Below are 19977 nucleotides of genomic sequence, written 5' to 3'. Positions count from 1 at the left end.
TATCTTTGTATAAAGAACCCTAAGCCTTGAAAAGAAAGAGGTGGAAGGGGAAACATTTGGAGCGTGCCCCGTCTACAAATTAGGACCTTCCTGTGTTCTCTGTTTTACTGTTATAGTGAGGGAAAGGGAGTTCATAGCATCTGGCTTGGGCTTTATGTACCATTTGTTGAGCAAATAGGCTTCTCAGCGTCTTCCTGTCTCAGACACCCTGCTGTCATTTTGATGCTTCATTCACCACCACCCCCAACACATACCCCATTTAAGATAAGAAAGTGCTTAAAATAGGAGGGGCCCCTGAGACATCTAGTCCAGGGGTTCTCAGACAGGTTTTTAAGAACAAAACCTCTTCCTGCCACTTTAAAATCCTCCACAGCCCCCATCCACAGTGGGTCACAATGGTGCTATTCTACTTGCAGTGGGGGCCATGTCCCCATCTCTGTCCCCTGACTTCCCCTTCAGTCTTTGCTGGGATTCATGTGTACCCCTGAGGCCAGATAGTGTGAAAACTGTTCTATTTTGCAGGTGAGGAAACTGAGGCTCAGAGAGGGGAAGTGATGGGTAGGAAGCCACATAAGCCACAGTAGGGCTGCAGCTCAGAGGCCAGTCCCCGTCTCCTAGTGCCCTCTCAGTGCATCAGCACTAACTCCCTCCTCCAGGCCATTTAGTCCCTCCTTCTCAAAGCTGGGTGTCCAGGGCTGGGAGTGAGCACAAGGCTCAGGCTGCCTGGGTTCCGGCTCTGCTCCTTGCCAGCTCAGTGACCTTGGGCTTGAGTCCTTCACACCTTGGTTTCCTCAGTAGTGGGAAGGCAAGGTTTTACTCCTTAGCACACAGGGCTGTGGCGCACCTGGCACACAGTGAACCCTTGGTAAACATTAGCTGATTTGAGTTCCTTCTCCCACCCCCACCCCCCCCGCCCCATCCTGTCCCCTTCTTCCTGCCTATTTTCTCTGCCCAGGACTGTGGTGATAAACTCTTTACTGCTCTCTCCCCGCCTCCTGCTTCACCCCCACTCAATACCTGCGTTGAGACCCTCCCTCCCACTTGTGTGGCTTCCGTGGGGTCAGATAGTGGACTTAGGGCCCACGGCAAGCCCACCAGCTTCTTCAGAGAAGGGTTGTCTCAAGCTCCACACACAGGGGTGAGCTTTCATGGGCTTTTGTGGCTCCTACCCTGTCCGTACTAAGCTATTAACCACTTTCGTTTGGCTTAGTCCCCTCCAATCACCGTAATAACTTCCATCTCACAATAAGCGGGGTAGAGGTGGGTGGTGTGCTTTACCGGTTGAGTAAACCTGGAGAAGCAGCAGCATTGCTTTTGGTTCTGTGTCCAGCTCTCTTCCTGCCCTAGCCGGCTGGCATCTGAACATCCCATTAGCGTTCTGGCAGGTCCAGCCTCTCGGAGCCAAGGGTGCTTCTCTGAGGCACAGGTGTCCTGCCCAAGATCCAGCACTGGGACCTTGGTGCGGAGGAGGACATCAAGACGTCGTAGCAGATGGGAGGTGGGGTGCACACTACACTCCTTCATACTTTAATTGGGAAAGGAAACCATAAAACCACCAAAGGTAAGGGGAAGGCAGGTTGTCACCCCAGCAGCACTAGCCCTCAATAAGAAATACAGGATGTTTGTGGGATTAGCTGCCATGGGAATTAACAAACAGGTGAGGAATGCAGGCCAGCTGACCAGGTGGGCTCGTAATAACCATGGCAGCCCTTTGCCCCAGAAGCAGTGCCCAGGATCTGTCTCTCTGATTCTGTTTGTGTATCCCCTGGTGCCTCTGATCTCACTCAGCTGCCTACAATTTTTCTAGTTCCGGCCGTGTCATGCCCTCTCTAAACTCTTTAGTATGTCCCTGCTGTCCACAGGCGAGGGTCTAAAGGGCCTGAAGGCCTGAGCTTGGCATCTGAGGGAGGCCCTCTGCAGCCCACCCTGACCGACCTCCGGCCACCTCCTCTCAGGCCTCCTTCACACCTTTAGGCCACAGCCACGCTGGACTCGCCACCATCCCCGAGACACGCCCAGCTGCCCTCCTGCCCCTTTGCTTATGCTGCACCGTCCACCTTCCCCCTGCATGCCTCCCCTTCCCTCCTCTGGTTGCTCTCTTTCTGGCCACTATGGGAGGCCCTCCCCAGCCTTATTAGCTCTGTGAAGGCCTGGAGTGGAGCCGACTTCTCCATCCGAGCTGTCCCAGGCCACGTTGTGCTTTCTAGTGAGGCGGGGAGAGTGGAGGGATGATTCCCTGTGTGCGTGCTCTCCCCGCCCAGCGGCCCCTAGACCCTCAGGTCTGACTTGCTCGTCTCCCTGACCACGCAGCTCCATGCACGGTCCACCGCAGGGTCAGGGTTTGGAGCACGGAGTTGCTTCCTATGGCTCCTGCCCTTTTACTTACACCTGCTCTCAGGACCCCTTGCTCTGGGTTCTCTGGAGAGGTCTGTGTCTCTTAGAAGTCAAGCCTCCTTTCCCCTCCAGGCCGGGTCATGACCCTTGGGAACCTGCACAGCCTTCTCCCTCTGCTCCCTCCCCCGGGCCTCTCCCCAAAGCTTCCTGTCCCTAGTGGACCAGGGGTGACCTCCCTTTTCAGGAAAAATGCAGAGAACCTACTCTAAGCCCTATGGTATTTGATGGTCATAAAACTTTGTGGTCTTTGGGACTGAACCTCTTTCACGGTCTCACTTTGAATTTTGACCCTAACAGCCCCTCAGTGAGGCAAAGGGTACCCCCACCGTCCCTGCTGAGGGAAGGCTTCGGAGGCGAGCAGGTTGCTGGGGGTCCCGTGACGGCTGGGTGGCAGAGCTAAGATTTGGACAGAAATCACCCGAGGCCTAAGGAATGCTTCACCTTGCCACGTGTATTCCCCTCACTGGGGAACAGCTCCACATCCACTTGGCAATGCCCCCATGAGTGCCACTGGGTCACGAGAGGGGGGGCAGCAGCTTTGGAGTAGCAGCCTCAGAACCTTCTGGAAGGCTTGTGCAATTGTCATGCTTACAGGTAAAACCTGGCCTGAAAGGGAGCCCCAGCTCGCACCTGAGGAGTCTCCGTCTAGCTTTGGAATTTTTTCCCTCTTCCTTTTCATCTGTGCACTGTCGTGAGGTGATTCTAGGCTGCTCGTCTGAGACCAGGTTTGGGCAGGTTTGGAGACCACCCTTTGCACGCTCAGTGAGTGAGAGCATCTGTCACCACCCCTCAGCAGCTTACCTCTGTCACTGGGCCAGGCAGCTGGTTCCTAAATGAGGCCAAGACGAATTAGAGTGACGCAGGCTCGTGAGGACAGCTGCCTGGTCCTGAGGCCCCCCTGGTTTGGTTTCATCTTGACTGTGTCTATTTACCATCACCCCTTCCATTTCCTGCCCGAGCTGGTAGCACCCAGATTGATGTGTGCAGGAGTGGGGCTCGGGAGGGGTGAGGCCAGTCCTGTTCTGTAGCAGCCCCTGCTGCGGATATCTGTACCCTACCTGCTTGCTTGCTGCCCCAGTGATTGGTCGTTTCCTTTGCTGTGTTTTTTCCCCTCTCTCTGTCGTGTGGCTCGTTCCAGTCTCCTGGGGAATGTGTAGAAGCACTTTCAGGTACTCGCAGAGCTGGGGAATTGCCTCCCTGGGCATTGTTCTGGGAAATGTCATTTTCTCTGTTCACCGTTGACTTCGTGACAGGGAATGACAGCTTATTAGGAATTTGCCTTTGCCCTGGAACAAGGGTGGTCACAGCCTAGACGTTTGCCTCTCCTCCTTACGTCTCTCCCTTGCAGCCATCTTTGTCTCTTTGTTCTTTTTCTTTTTTTTTCCTTCTAGTGGGGGCCTTTTGCTTTTATTTGTTAATCCTGTTTGTAGCAAAGCAAGCTGAAGGAGGACCTCCTCTCTGTGATCTGCTTCTTGCTCTCCACCTACTTCCTCTTCTGTGCCCTTCACCTCCTAGAGAGAGAAAGAAAGAGAGGAATGCCGACCTAACTACTGCTGTGACTGCTGCTGCTGCTGCCACCACTGCTGCCACCCTGGTAATGTCCACATGCCCCCAAATCCAACCCAGAGCCCAGGCCCTGCTGGTCAGGGGGAAGCTGTGTAAATAATCCTGAGAGGATGCCGTCTCGAGCCCTGGGGTCTCCCGGGCAAGGCCACGGCCTCTGTGGGCTCACTCAGAAATGCTGAGGCTGGTGGGAGCCAGCCTGTTGTGCAGAGGTCGAAGAGACTTTGCCTTAAAATCAAGCCACAGTTGTGCTCATACTGTATGTGTATATACTTTTGTATCTTGCTCTTTTTCTTAAATCCTATATCATCAGCATCTTCCCATGTTATTTCATAGTCTTCATAATCATCACTTTCCATGCCGTCATAGTAGTTGAACATGTAGTGCTACCATAATTAACATAGGCATTCCTATATTAGAAGACATTTAGATAATTTCCACTTTCTCACTAGTGTAAATAATACTGTAATGAACATCTTTCAGTCTGCAGCTTATTCTGTGTTTGCTTCTTCCACATTTAGATTCATTTCCCCAGGCTAGATTTCAGATACGAGACTATGGGTTCAGAAATGGTTTAAACATTTTTCTGGTTCGTAACATAAGTGGCCAAATTGCTTTCTGAAAAAGAAGTCTTTATTTTCTAAGTGTTTTTCTGCAGAAAATATCGTCTCAGTGCCTTGCGCCCTGGGAGAGAGGCAGGCATCCTGCTGTGGCTGCTGTTGAGCTGGGGTTTTAAAACTGTTCTCTGTGTTTACCTTGCCCAGAATCCCTGCTAAGCTGTTCTATTAGCTCAGTTCTTTCTGAAGGTACCTTATGGCTCTGACGTGTGTCCTAGTCCAGGAGAGGCCAAGGGTGTGCTCACTCTTGGGACTAATTACTTTGGCAAACAGAGAACCACCCCCTCAGCACCCTGAACCTGAAAGGGCCCGTTTCCTTCACTTGCTGGGAGAAGAGCTTAAGTCTCAGATCAGGTTTTACTGAGGGCCCTGTCCAAGCTCAGGGCTACCATATTATTATGGTTCAAAGCCAGAGACCCAGCTGTTGTGAAATCCTGGGTGAGTGGATATTTGCCCTCCACAAACTCAGCATTTGTATAATCCCAGTAATTCTCTGGAGATCACCTCTCAGCCAGCCTGTCTACCATCCCAAGGCCTGCAGGTCAGTCCTGCCGCAGGGCTGCCCAGCCAGAGCTTCCTCTGCTTTCCTACCACCCATTCGGCCTAGGTCTTTCCTTTTGGCATCTGAGTGGGCACAGAAAAGTATGAAAGAGGGTATTTCTGCAAACATTTGCACTGCCTGCAGACCTGCCTCTGGATCTGTGGGCTTGAGAGCCTGTGGGTTACTGTCGGTGTTGCGGGGGTGGCTTTGTGATGGGCAGGGCACGTGTACAGCAGCAAAATTGTCTCTCCCATCACATAGAAATTCTGATTCTTTGAGACCCTGGGCTTCCGGTTGATGTTTCCAACCTCACTGCTGCTGTGTCTCTTGGTGGAGGAGGGGCCAGGTATAGTCAGCCCCCAAGCCATCATGGTCGGGGGATATGTGTGCTGGTGTACACACTGGGGCCTGACATCCAGGGAGGCCAGGGTGGTTTGGTGGATCTTCTAGAGACTGTTAGAACTTGCACAATTGGGGCTGTGGTTTTCTGTAGTTGGTCATCTGTCTCCTGTTGCAATCAGGGAAAGGCTGCTCTTGCCGTAACCACAAGATTTGCCTGGGGATTAGACCAGATTCTGCTACCTTTTCTGAAAACCCCACAAAGGCTGCTTGCAGGTGCAGTACACAGGCCGAGGGAGCAGGTGACGCATGAAATGGGGAAGTGGAATCCTTGCCTTAGCCCTTCCAGGGAGGCGTTCTCTGCTTGCCCAATGCCATTGCCTCGTCTCCGATGTCTCTCACATGAATCATGCAACAGCTTCCAAACTGCCCTCATTTGGGGAGTAGGGCACAAATCCCTCCTTGACGCACAAAGCATAATTCTTGTTTAAAACCTCAAGGGCTCCTGAATAAAAGATGAAACCTTGAGTATTTTAGCAGAGTTCCCAGCCTCCCTCTCCCCCACCATGTTTTGGTCCACGTCCACCTTCATGTCTTATTCTGGCTTTCTCAGTCTGTATTTCTTGTAGTTCCTTGAATGCTCTCTTTTCCTAACAGCCTTTACAAATGCTGCTCGCTCTTCTAGGAATATTCTTCTCATGCCACCCAACTAAACTTGGCTAACTTCTTCGAGGCCTTCTCTGATTTTCTAGAATTGGGTTTGTGTTTCCACCTCCACTTCTCCATATGTGCCGGGCTTCAGAGCTCCTTCTTTTCCCTCTCGGGTAACTGTCCACCCTAAAGAGCTCATCGCCCCATAACAATTGCCTGTTTAACTTGGAACTCCTCGAAAGCAAGGCTTGTGTCTTTTCTTTTTCTGTCTCCCTACTGCTAAGCATGGACTAGACACCCAATAAATGACAAGAATGATATATGAGAAAGAGGGAGAAACAGGACCCTCTGGTCCTCTCCTGTCTCTGGAGCTGGCTTTTCTTTCTTTTTTGATAATCACTTAATTGAGATATACCATACAATTTACCTATTTAAAGTATATAACTCAGTGGCTTTTTAGTATACTCAGAATTGTGCATCTGTCACCACAATCAGTTTTAGAACATTTTCATTAAGCCAAAAAAAAAAACCAAAAAACACCCTGTACTTCTTAGCTACCAATTCCTCCATTCCTTCCAGCCCTAGTGGCCACTAATCTACATTCTGTCTCTATGGATTTGCCCGTTGTGGACATTTCATATAAATGGAATCTTATATGTGATCCTTTGTGACTGGTTTCTTTCACTTAGCATGGTGTTTAAAATTTTTTGGTGGATGTGTTTTCATTTCTCTTGGGTATATACCTGGGAGTAGAATTGCTGGATCATATGGTGACTCTTTGTTTATCCATCTGAGGAACTCCAGACTGTTTTCCAAGATGGCGGCACCATTTTATATTCCCACTAGCAGTGTATGAGGATTCTGTTTTCAGTGGACATACTACTTGCCTTCCCTTATGTTTAGTATAAATGAGGGCTCTAGAAAAAGGTTTTAATGCCCTGGAGAGCCATCTGATGCTTTTTAAAAATTTATTTATTTATTTATTTTTGGCTTTGTTGGGTCTTCGTTGCTGCGCACGGGCTTTCTCTAGTTGCGGCGAGGGGGGGGGGCTACTCTTCGTTGCGGTGCGTGGGCTTCTCATTGTGGTGGCTTCCCTTGTTGCGGAGCGCGGGCTCTAGGCGCGTGGGCTTCAGTAGTTGTGGCTCAGGGGCTCCAGAGCACAGGCTCAGTGGTTGTGGCGCACGGGCTTTGTTGCTCCGTGGCATGTGGATCTTCCCGGACCAGGGCTCGAACCCCTGTCCCCTGCATTGGCAGGCAGATTCTTAACCACTGTGCCAATAGGGAAGCCCCATCTGATGTTTTTTAAGACGTTTGTCCCTGCCGCCCAGATGTGCCAGAAGGGCACTGGGTTTGCTGCGTGAAGAGTCTAAGGGTGTAGACCCTGCCAGGCTTCCCACCTCACGCCTCCTCCCTCTACCCCAGGCCAGCACGCCTGACCAGGCCCAGGCTTCTGTCCTCTCTGGATTGATCGTTGTTGGCTTCGCTTGACTGATACACCCACTGTCAGGATTGTGTGCCCCGTCATAAACAGTTTACAGGCTTTTCTGCGCGCTTTGGTCAGTGAGATAGTTGCCCTGTCCAGCTGTGGGAATGTCATATTGTTTTTTTGCCTTTCTTTTTTCTCCCTGTTCTCTCCCTCTGTTAAGCGGGGCCATTCCTAGAAGGAATGGATAAGTATAACTAACTCTTGTCTATCAGTGTAAGATGAAGCCTGCACTTAAAAAGCTCGGCCTTTCAGAGGGACACCTGCTCCCAGTGCACCAACTTCTCTATGCTGAGTATGACTTCCCAAGCTTATCACACATCTCTCAAGGTCTCTCTGACTTTTTTCTGCTGCTATAGAGGTCCTGATCATATGAGCCACAGGCTAACTCACTTGAGCCTTAATCCTTTTTAAAAACCCATTCCCCCATCAGAGAAGCAGGATTTGGGAGGAATCTTAAAGCTGATTAGGAGGGACACATACAAACATGAGAGAAGGAGGAGTCTCCAGGTTGGATCTGAAAAGGTCTGACTGTTCAAGGTGGATGGGAAAACCTACTCCTGTGATAATGAGAGTAGCTGCCATTCGTTCATTGCCAGGCAGTGTGCTAAAGCCTTTTCATGCATTGTCCCTTTGAACACAACTCATCTGTTTTCATCCCTGTGCCCAAATGAGGAAATGGAGGCCTAGTCCCAAAGTCGTATAGCTAATAAGTGAAGAAGCTGGCATTCCTGGGATAAGAGTGCATGTGTCTGTCACAATTGTGTATTTGGCTTTGCCAGACAGTAGGTGCTTGACCAGTGTTTCCCTGAGTGCATAAAGTAGTGGCTGCACTGGATGAATGTGCCCGATGAAGAGGGGCAGGAATGAGAGCTGGGTGTCTTCCTATTCCCTGGAGAGGAACGAGAACCTCCTGTTAATCGTGGTGATTGGCAGACTGCCCAGGGCCTTTCTTATCCAGAAAGTTACCCAAGGTGTTGTACCATTTCATCCAAAGAAGCCTAGAACTGACTTTTCTATAATCCCAGGGGAGGAAGAGAAACACACACACACACACACACACACACACACACACACACACACACACACACACACACACACACACACACACACACACACTTTCCTAATCTACCGTTCTGCTGCTCTGGTGTTCCTAGGGGCCCTGGTAGGTACACCTGCAAAAGTGTACCCTGCCGTTTCCAGCTCCCAGGATCCCACAGGTGAGGCTAGGCTAAGAGGGAGGATGGGAGGAATGATGTATAGTTTTGAGTATTTTGGAAAACTGCCTCACTAGTTGTAAGTGTGGGCCAGACACTGCAGCACCTTATTGAGCTGAAGGAGTTGTTACGCCACACACGTGGAAAGGGGTAGAACAGGTCTGCTCCTTAGGTTTCTCTTCCAGGCTTCCACTGGTCTTGGGGTTTGGCACCAGAGGTGCCCACTCATAGTTCCATATTTCTAGTTCCCGAGAGAGGAGAATGCTTAGCGTAGTCTCATTCAGGCATCTGCTTAGATCAAACAGTCGTGGCCAGTAGGCCAGGTCCTGTGGTTCAGACATGGCCACCAACACCCTGCTCCTGTTATTGGGGAGTGGACCAAGAGAAGGGAGCGTTGGGCAGCCACCCTTGGGGCCCTGCTACACAGCTGGGAAAAGGCTTTGTTGGAATATTGCCTTTTCACTTGTTGGAAGAATGTTCAATGGGGCTGAATTTTATCTCACAATGTTAGAGAACGCTATCTCTTTTAGAGTCTTTATGGGGCAGCAGGAGGAAGATGGTACAGGCCTCTCTCCCATCGCTGGGAGGTAGAAGGGTGTGGGAGGAATGAAGTTAATCTGATTTGGGATGAAGGTTGTTACAAGACTGTTGAGATGATTAAGTGATGCACCATGCTTGAAAAGTACTTACCTGTGCCTGGTGTATCATATCCCCCAGAGAATATTAGCAATGTGTTATTGTAATAATTCCAACAACTTCATATTCTTCATATGCACTTCCTAAACTTCGGCTGTTTTTTTTTTTTTTTTTTTTTTGACCTCATGACTTACACAGAATTAGCTGAAGGCAGAATTCTAAATGATTCTTAACTGGTGAGGCAGCCAGAGAACACCCTGAGTGCCACAGGGCACAGCCTTCTCCCTTTACCACGCATGGTGAGAAAGCTTTGTCACAGACTGAAGAAAGGAGCTCTTGTGTAAGATGTTTCATTTACTCTTCTGGGCTGCTTTTTCTGACTTTCTGGTACTTGTCTTTCTCAAGTGGTTTGTTTCCCTGAGTCACCCTCCTGAGACAGGGGGCTGTGGCACTGTCTGTGCTCTCCATACTCACACAGGCAGCCTGGTGGAGTCCTGGAGAGAGGATATTCAGCATTCTACCTTTGAGACTGTATAGCTACTGCAGGCCCTTCTGGGGCACATTTTTTCCTCAAAGTAGAGGGCCCTGATCTTGTTGATCCCAAGAGATATTGGGAACGAGCACTCAGTGAGGATTCCAGGGTGTTGGGCTCCAGCACCAGCTGTGTCATTTATGTGGCCTTAGTTTCTTCATGGCAACATTGGGAGAATTCTGGCCAGAATGAGAGCATGGGTATGGAAGGGCTTGTGAACTAAGTGTAAGGGTGGCTGTGTCGATGCTGTTACTATCCTTACTAACCTGGGGTCATGGGAATTGGTAATTGGTAAGAGCACAGAGACCCATGGTGGTGACCCTGAGGGACCCCTTAGGTCGGAGTCTCCCAAAAGGATTGCCATCTGCCATTGTATGTTGAAGTCCATCTTTGGTCTACTCATCCATCCGTCCATCCATCCATCCATCCATCCATCCAGTGGTTATTTACTGAGATATTATTCTATGCCAGGCAGTATTCTAGGCAGTGGGTGAATAAAAAGTAAAAAATTCCAGCCTTCATTGACCTTATGTTCTAGTAGGGGGAGACTGGAAATAAACAAGAGAATTAAATAAAATGTGAAGTACCTTTGCACCAACACACTTGATTCTGGGGGACCCGATGGTTGGCACCCTGAAGCAGGTGTCCTCCTCGCTCGTACACACTGTGTCTATCGTGCCGAGGATCACACTGCTCCCCACTCTACACTTTGAGCACTGCGAGGGCAGAGATTGATTTGGGTTTGCCGTATTTCTCTGGTACCTAGTTTAGTGACAAACACCTGGAAGGCACACAATGTGGTGATCAAACCATAGTCAACCACACAAAGCAGGTAGAAGTGAAAAAGACCCATGGTCACCAGTTACCTGAGTGACCCACAATTAGCTTCTATATACTATATGAATAAATGACATGTATCTTTAAATGCCTTTCACCTAACAATACCATCTTGATGATCATTTCCTTTTAGAGCCTCCTTATTTTTTGTAAACAGCTCTATTCCATTGTATGGCTGTACCATGGTTTATTTAAGCAGTTTCCTGGTCATGCTTACGTCATTGCTTGCAATCTTTTGTGTTGGTGAACGTGTGATGAACAGAGTGAACACGTTCACCTGTCATTTGCACACTTGCAAGTCCTACAGGATAACTCCTAGAAGTGGGATTGCTGATTCAGGGAATGCCATTTGGTATTGAGTTGTAAAGTGAGGGCAGAAAATGAGGCCCAAGATTGGTCTAATGACCACATGGAGTGGACAAGTCACCAGTCCCCATGAGCGTTCTGCTCAAAGGCCTTATAGCATCTGATACCACTTTTTTTGTTTCTGCACCAGGCTGGAGAATCCATGTTCAACCGTGCGAAGCTCCTCAACGTTGGCTTTAAAGAGGCCTTGAAGGACTATGGCTACAACTGCTTTGTGTTTAGTGACGTGGACCTCATTCCAATGAACGACCATAACACCTACAGGTGTTTTTCACAGCCACGGCACATTTCTGTAGCAATGGATAAGTTTGGATTTAGGTAAGAGATGTTCACCGGAATCTGCAGAAAACACATTTGTCTCTTATGTGACAACTAGGGAACGCAATTCCTCCAGCCCAGGAGGAGTGCCTCTTAGGCTCTGGAGGAGAATGCCTCCTCTGAGAACTGGGTGCTTTTTAAGCCCATAGTCAGTTATTATTTAAGGAGGAAAATGGAGTCCAGAAACGCCCATACCTCTGCACATCCAGGCAAGAAGAGTTTTTATATTTGGGATGGTGTTCGTCTTTAGGCTCCAAACAGCAGCTGTATTACCTCACTTTCTTCTCTCCCCTTCCCCACACAGTTTGGGAAACAAATTGGAATCATCTTCCCCCAGTAAATTCTTGGGCTTGGATACTTCAGTAGATGTTCCTTGGCACTTTAAGAAGGAACATGGTTTGGTGTCCCTGCAAAGCACAGGCTTCTGCTCAAACACTGGGGCTCAAACTTCTCCACCAAAATGCCTCTTGTGAGGAAGCTGGCTGAAGCCTGTCCCCAGGAGCAGCAGTGTTATCTAAAGCACATTGTCACAGGTGGAAAATAGCCTGGTAGTCCATTTTTTTTTTTTAATCTTAAAAAAGAAATTTGCGTTTTGTTCCATAATTTAGCCACGTTTGTATCAACACAAAATTGTTTTAAGTCACCTGTCAGTTGAGAACCCTGAGCTCTCCCTCCCTGTTCTGAGTCAACACGGGAGCTCTGGGAAGCTGCGCTGCGGGTACCCGTGTGCTAGGCATCCCTGGCCTTGGCTGACTACCGCAGTGTGGCGGGCCTCTGCCACCCAGCAATGCCTTGGTTTAGATACAACAACTTCTTTCAGACTCATTTATTCTCATCGTTCCTTTCTGTCCTCCCTTGCTGGGAGCATGAGAGCTGTGAGATGAATGTAGGTATGCTCTGAAGTCCTTCCTCCAAATTAAAGGCATTCAGACCATAAACTTACTGTCTTAAAGGGGGGAAATTTGACTACAAACGGCACTCTGTACCCTCCTATCTTCCCTCTCTCCCTCCCTGTTTGTGTATCTTCTTCCCTTTGAGATACACCAGCTCTTCTGAGTTCCTCCCTTGAAGCGTGGTGGTGCTTACCTAATTCTTTACCACAGCATCGTGTTTGTTTTACCCAGAACTAGTTAGGCTTGGGAGACGGGGCAGGTAGATAAGAGAAAGCAGCAGAGACAAGAAAACCAAACCTTGTCAAAATAGCATATACTTCCCCCTTGCAGTGGCTAAGAGTCCATTTCTATAAGAACACTGATTATGAAGAAGCCTTAATGGCCTGGCTACCTCTGGTTCAAACCCTCACATTACAAGTGCAGACTGTAATGTGCGGTATGCCAAAGGGGGATGACTTGGCACTTAAATGATGACACCTATTTACAAGTAGATTATTTTTGATTTGTTAAAGCAGGCTCCCAGGGATCTTTGCTTGTGTATGCTTACAGTCAGAATTCCGGAATATATTTGAAAATAATAATTGCATCTTTTTTTCATATGTTCTATATGGTTTGGCTGACTTCCCCCTCAAAGTCTGAGTTAGAGTTTTCCTTCATTAGTGTGATGGGTTTTGGTCTCTTTGGATTACAGTAAGAGCCCAAGTGTGGTTTGGAGCTGCACACAGGGTTGTCACAAAACAGCAAGCTTTAAAAGACCCACAGGAAGGCCTTTACTTGGCCTCTAGGCATGTCCAGGTTCTTAACATTTCTTGTCAGTTCTTCCTCTGCGTCCCTCAGGAGTCCACAATTCATAACCACTAAAACATTGAAATACAAAAAGGTTTGGAAGGATGAGAGCCCAGATGCCCTACTCCTTGAAAATGTGTCAAAATAGATTCACCATTATACATTTTGCTAAGTCAGGATATGGTAGAATTTTCCAAGAAAATTTTATTTTAGCAAATTTTCAGAAATGCTGTCTTGACTGTTGGGGTCAGTGTTGAAGCCAGTATATCTCTGGAAGAATGAAAGCTAGACTGTAGATGGGCTGGGGGTGGAAAGGGGGGGTTGGCAGGGTGGGCACAGGAGACTCTAAAGCAGTTGCAGTTTCTAGGACCTTCTGGACAAGGATTTCCTGTGCAGGAGCAAGCAAGACACATGGGAAGCAGGTTCCTGAGTGGTGCAACAGAACTGGGCTTATGTTCTTGTCACAGACTGATTTTCTAGATAACCACAGGGGCAACACAATGTTCTTAGAAAGAGCAAGATTCTACTTTCTGGTATCTGTGTCTTCTCTAAGATAATCTTGAGTCTGATCTGAAAACAAAACAAACAAGGAGAACCCGCATAAATCCCTAATTTAAAAGTTCCAGAGAATAAAAATAACTTTAGAAGTGTTTCTATTTTGAACAAGCTTTATTTCAAAAAGTCAAAACTTACTAACCACTGGTCGTGTGTGTGTGTGTGTGTGTGTGTGTGTGTTTTGGTTTTTGTTTTTTTCCCCCAGCCTACCTTATGTGCAGTATTTTGGAGGTGTCTCTGCTCTAAGTAAACAACAGTTTCTCACCATCAATGGATTTCCTAATAACTACTGGGGCTGGGGAGGTGAAGATGATGACATTTTTAACAGGTAATGGTCACGAATTAGATCTCTTTCTTCCGTGTCTCCCTTCACTTCTGGTCTCTCTACCAGTGCTTGGTTATTCTGCAAGGATTGACCCTCAGGAGGAATGCAGCTCCCGCCCAGCCCAAATTCTTAGGTGTGCCCTGCTCTAGGTGCTATAGGTGATAAAGAGTGTCTTTAGGTGGGACTTCCCTGGTGGCGCAGTGGTTAAGAATCTGCCTGCTGGGCTTCCCTGGTGGCGCAGTGGTTGAGAGTCCGCCTGCCGATGCAGGGGACGCGGGTTTGTGCCCCAGTCCAGAAGGATCCCACATGCCGCAGAGCGGCTGGGCCCGTGAGCCATGGCCGCTGAGCCTGCGCGTCTGGAGCCTGTGCTCCTCGACGGGAGAGGCCACAACAGTGAGAGGCCCGCGTACCGCAAAAAAAAAAAAAAAAAAAAATCCGCCTGCCAATGCAGGGAACACGGGTTCGAGCCTTGGTTCGGGAAGATCCCACATGCCGCGGAGCAACTAAGCCCGTGCGCCGCAACTATTGAGCCTGCGCTCTAGAGCCTGCGAGCCACAACTACTGAAGCCCGCGTGCCTAGAGCCTGTGCTCCACAACAAGAGAAGCCACCGTAATGAGAAGCCTGCGCACCGCAACGAAGAGTAGCCCCCGCTCTCCGCAATTAGAGAAAGCTCACGCCCAGCAATGAAAACCCAACGCAGCCAAAATAAATTGAAAAAGTGTCTTTAGGAAAAGTAGCTTCTGTGATTTTTGCATTACCCTTTTGGAAAATGTACAATAAGAACCATGTGAAGGGGTGAATTTACTTTGACTCATGCTATATGGCCGTCCACACCCTGGGCCTCTTTGTAAGCTGGTAAACCTTTATCATGTGAGTTGTCATCACAGATGGTAAAAAACCATTTGTCCGTGGCATTTGAAACCACATTCTGCTCACTTCTTCCTGGCAATGGAATTTTCAACCCTGCTAGCTGCAGGCAGAAAGCACCTTCTCCCTCTGGGAGCCAGTCTGAACTTGTCACTGAGTTTGATATCAGAATACACCCTAGTGCCTTTCTGAATTGGAGTACGTTAATTGGATAATTAACGGAAGGTGTCTGTCAGAGCAGCACCCAAAGTCATTTAAGGTTAGCTTCGTGTGGGAACTTGACATCAACCCAAGTCTTTAATACAGGCCTTGAAGAAAACGTTTTGGAGTGTCCAGATTTGTTATCAGTACGCAGAGCACTGGGCCAGGAAGGCCCAGTGAGGAGGAGGACACTGAAGCCCTGAGCAGGGAGTCCAGACAGAAACAAAGCTGCTTTCACAGCACCACACCTGGCAGCTGGGCCCGTATGATGGTGTACAGGGCTGCTGTGATGCACAGACCTGAGTGATCAGAAAGGCTGGCAGGAGCGAGCCCCGAGGACGGACTTCCGAGGGTGGAGGGACTAGAAGATGAGTGGTCTGTGGGGGAGCTTTCTTCTCTTCCTTTTTCAATTTTTTTTATTTTTTAAGTTGAGGTATAGTTGATGTACAGTGTATATGTTTCAGGTGTACCATAGTGATTCACAATTTTTTTTCTTTTTTTTCGGTATGCGGGCCTCTCACTGTTGTGGCCTCTCCCGTTGCGGAGCACAGGCTCCGGACGCGCAGGCTCAGTGGCCATGGCTCACGGGCCCAGCCGCTCCGCGGCACGTGGGATCTTCCCGGACCAGGGCTCAAACCCGTGTCCCCTGCATTGCCAGGCAGATTCTTAACCACTGCGCCACCAGATAAGTCCCTGTGTTAGGTATTATAAGTAATCTAGAGGTGATTTAAAGTATATGGGAGCTATACCCCAATAAAAATTAAATAAATACATAAGGCTTAAAGAAAAGTATATGGGAGGGTGAGGATGTGCATAGGTTATATGCAAATGCTACACCATTTTATATAAGGGACTTGAGCATCCACTGTGAAGGGGGGGTGTTTTCCTGGAACCAGTCCCCCGCGGATACCGAGGGATGACTGTTATATCCCTGTCCGACACTGGCACTGTTCTTGGGGATGCTAAAAGCTCTAAGGAGGCCTCCATGATGTCGTCTTTGCCCTTCCTTCCGGCTTCATCTCCGGCCACTTCCTACCCCAGACCCTGTTCACCAGTCCCCAGAAGCTTGTGGTACTCCCTGAGGGCACTGTGCTTGCTCTCGCCTCCCTGCCTTTGCCTGTGCTGTCCTGACTGCCCGAAATGCTCTGGCAAAAGCACCCACTCATCTTCAAGATTTGGCTGTGCCTAGTCTTGTTCAGGTAGAGTCGGTTGCTTCTCCCTCTGTTGCGCGCATCGCCACCCTTCCCTCGTCCCCTCCGTACTGGCACCGATGGCCCTGTGTTCTAAGCACACCCACATTATAAAGTCCGTGAGGGCAGACACCCCCAGTGCTTGGCACAGGGTGGTCACCAACACGATCTAGAACCAGTGGTAAAATGTTATGGGAAAGGCATGTGAGTTTTAAGCAATGCCTGTACACTGGGCTGGGCCGTGGGCTGGGTGAGAACAGCTGACAGGATGGTGGACAGGACAAGAGTCTTGCAGCTGGGACTGTGGGACCCGAGCCTTATGGAAGCTCTGTAATGACGACTTGTCTCTTTACGCCTTACAGATTAGCTTTTAAAGGCATGTCTGTATCTCGCCCAAGTGCTGTGATCGGCAAGTGTCGGATGATCCGCCACTCAAGAGACAAGAAAAATGAACCTAATCCTCAGAGGTGTGTTCTGTGTTTTATTCTCTCCCCTGTGTGTGTTTCCTTCTTTCCCCTTTCAGGTGGGGCAGGCTGTAGGAATGAAGCTCTGGAATGGGCTTCATGCCTTGAGGGTTCAATCCACGGGACAGGATTGGAGTAGGAGTGGGGAGGAGGGGCCAAAAAGTACAAATGTTTAAAGTTTTTTTTTTTTTTAAGATTTTTGTTTTGGCTTCAACCCTTTGCCCGTTTGTTCCTTGTAGGTTCGACCGAATTGCACACACAAAGGAGACAATGCTCTCCGACGGTTTGAACACACTCACCTACCTGGTGTTGGACGTGCAGAGATACCCGTTGTATACCAAAATCACAGTGGACATCGGGACACCGAGCTAGCATTTTGGTGCAATGATAAGAGACCTGAAAATGGCCAGGGACCTCTGCTGTGTGTCTCTGCCAACCTGCTGGGCTGGTCCCTCTCATTCTTACCAATCAGAGTGATAGACCCTCTCGGCTCATCATTCAGACGCCTTTCCAGACGACCAGGACGAGTGGGATATTTTGCCCCCAACTTGGCTCAGCATGTGACTTCTTAGCCCCACGAGGTGTATGTAAGCATAGCAACTGTCAGCCTTTGGGGGGTTCTCAACATGTTCACAGTGTCACCCCAAAGAATCAGAGCTATACACAGCCCCAAATTTGGTGACTGTGGGACTCATTCCCTGTGAAAAACTGCTAATTTGTCGTGATATAGGTAAGAATTTTGCTTTAAATTGTGGTATTATTACTTTATGAAAAATTGGAGAGTGCTGCTGAAATTGGATTGCTGTGATGTTTTTTCGGAGTCACATTATAACAGAAAAACACACGATTTCAACCATTCTCATTTTACCCCCTTCTCCCCACCCTCTTTCCGTGGTATGCAACTGTTACAATCACTGTGTGTGTGTGTGTCTTTCCTTAGCAAAAGAATTTTAAAACTTGAGCCTTGGACCTTTCACCCTGCTAACGTGTAAATTCCAAGGCGACTTTAGCCACCAGAGCAAAAGCCTTGGGTGTTCTCACATTCAGTGGCCTTTCTCCAGATTGTCTGATTCCTGAATGTAAATCCTTTTTTTAAATAGCAGTTTGTAATATTTTAAAGAAAGAACAAATCAGGTTCTAATTACGAGCTAGCTTGATTTTGTGTTGATCCAGAATTGCATAGTGTTTAGCCGTGGCAATTTATTTTTCTGAGCATGCTATATAAACTTGAATTTCCCATGTATTTTTATTGTGGTGTTTTAAATGTGGGGAGGGGACTGAGCATTTTTTAAGGGAAAAAATGATGTATGCTATAGTGGCCACACATGGGCCCTGATGTAGCTGGCAGGCCAGGTTTTCTGAAGAGCAGAGTCATCTTTGGGCCCCTTGATGAGAGCTAGGCCTCCACATCAGCACTACTGAGCTGGACTCCTGGGGGAGACAGAAGCCTCGGCCTGCCTGGCTGACCTCTCCACCTCCTTCCCCTCCCCCCGGTGGGCAGGGCTGAGGGAACCCTCACCTCCTCAGACTGACCCCAAGACCTCCCGCTAGGGCCCTAGGCTGTGGAGCTGTAAATGACAGCCATGAGGTTGTTCACTGGCCCTTAGCCAAGGCAGGAGGAGGAAGCCTCCCTCTGGCCCCTGGGTGCTGCCTCCTGGGCTCTGATGGCCACGCTGCCTGGCCCACCTTGCAAGACCGGTTCTCCTTCCTCTTTCTCCTTCCTCCCTTCTGCTGCCTCTCTCTTCCCTCCCTCCCCCTTTTTGTTCCTTTGCCTCTTGCCTGTTCCCTAAAACTGGCCTGTGGCGCTCAGGGTCAAACATTCATTCTCCAGCGTGAATGTGCCTTTTCATTAGAGATCTAGAAAGAAGTTCGGCTGAAACCACCCACAGTCCCCCACGACCACTCTGGTGCCTAAAGCCTCCCATTCCCCCTCAGGTTTTTAGCAGGTGCTCCCACTTCTGGGAGGCTGACCCACAGCGGTATCTTCCCCAAGCCCACCTCTGCTGCCAGAGGTTTTAGCCGGCCTGGGTTGAGATGCACAAGGCAGTTCCTGCCACTGGGTGCCCTTGCTGGGTCCAGCCTGGGCTGAGGGCTTAAAATTCAGCTTTCTAACCTCAGAGTGGACCTTACAGCTGGTGGCAGCCTGGAAACCAGCCCTCAGTGTAGAGGCTGAGCTGATGCCTGGCCCCAGTCTGAACCTGTGCCTTTATCACTTTGAGCATCTCAGATGCTAATGTGGTTCTTTTTCCAGAAGCCTTTGTATTGGTTACAAATTATTTTCCACTGCAGAAGCAGCTGGGCTATGCAAAGAGTGTTCCTTCTGTCAGTTCCCCACTCCTTAACAGTGATGTTGATAAAGCCAGGAATGTACTGTCAGGGAGTTTTGGGAAGTGCAAAGAATGAAGGCCTCTTTTTCTATCCCCAGATCCTGACTTTTCCAAAGTGCCTTAGAAGAGAGGAGACAAATATCCTGGGTGGTAACCTCTTTGTTACTTACTTTACTCTTAAAACAAAATTCTGACTTTTTTTTCTTTTTTGTTTTCCTATTGCATTTTCTTTCATCTTCCATTGTAATAGTCAAGTATGTGGTTCATTCTCAGGACCAAGGGAAATCCTGCTGCACCTCTTCCCCATTTGCTGATCTTCCGGTGCGCTAATGGGGTCCCAAGGTTAGGCCTGGACCTTGCTTGGTTCATGAGATGCTGCAGGTCCTGTTTCCTCACTGGGGAGTTCAGGGCTGAGGGTTCAGGGACCATTTCCTTCACCTGGAAGTTGTCACCATGAAGTTGTCATGTGCTGTGACTTTCTCTATTTCTGTCCATTCTGTTGCTGGTGACCCTGTAAAGTGGCCTTTGGGAAAGATCGGAGGGCAGAGGTGGCATAAGAGGGTAAAGGAAATGCTGGTGCTGACTCAGCCTGGGCAGGATCTCTGCTGACCTGAGGGCTGGATGTGGGGCACCCCACACGGCTGGGAGGGGAGCGTCCACCCCACACGGCTGGGAGGGGAGCGTCCCTGTCCTAGAGACCTGTTGTGCTGTGTATTTCGATTTCCCGTGTATGCAAATGTATGTATTTACCATTGTAAGTGGAGGAATGTCTGACCTTGGTGTTCAAAACAGAACTGTATTTTTGCCTTTAAAAGCCAGTAATATAACGTGAATAAATGACCCTATCTTTGTAACGGCAGGTGGTTTCTCTTCT

General features: G+C 48.9%; 1 protein-coding gene across 2 annotated transcripts in view; it reads left to right on the top strand.

Moving 5' to 3' along the window:
- The window catches only part of B4GALT1 (beta-1,4-galactosyltransferase 1), a gene marked incomplete at its 5' end in the record, with an annotated part of 49413 nt that extends 29465 nt beyond the window's left edge, over positions 1–19948 (top strand). The window contains 4 exons of one of the 2 annotated variants that reach the window (XM_082656555.1): positions 11307–11494; positions 13934–14056; positions 16675–16779; positions 17016–19948. In XM_082656555.1, coding sequence (XP_082512681.1) covers positions 11307–11494; positions 13934–14056; positions 16675–16779; positions 17016–17148 — 549 coding nt within the window. In that variant the 3' untranslated portion in view covers positions 17149–19948. Of the gene's footprint in view, positions 1–3909; positions 3989–11306; positions 11495–13933; positions 14057–16674; positions 16780–17015 lie in introns of those variants that run through there. The other variant, XM_082656556.1, reaches the window with a different exon arrangement.
- Positions 19949–19977: the final 29 nt, after the last annotated feature.

Source organism: Grampus griseus (genome assembly GCF_964374135.1).
Source record: "Grampus griseus genome assembly, chromosome: 6".
Lineage (NCBI taxonomy): Eukaryota > Metazoa > Chordata > Mammalia > Artiodactyla > Delphinidae > Grampus > Grampus griseus.
Note: the sequence above shows the minus strand (reverse complement) of the source record. Positions and strands in the feature narration are given on the sequence as shown.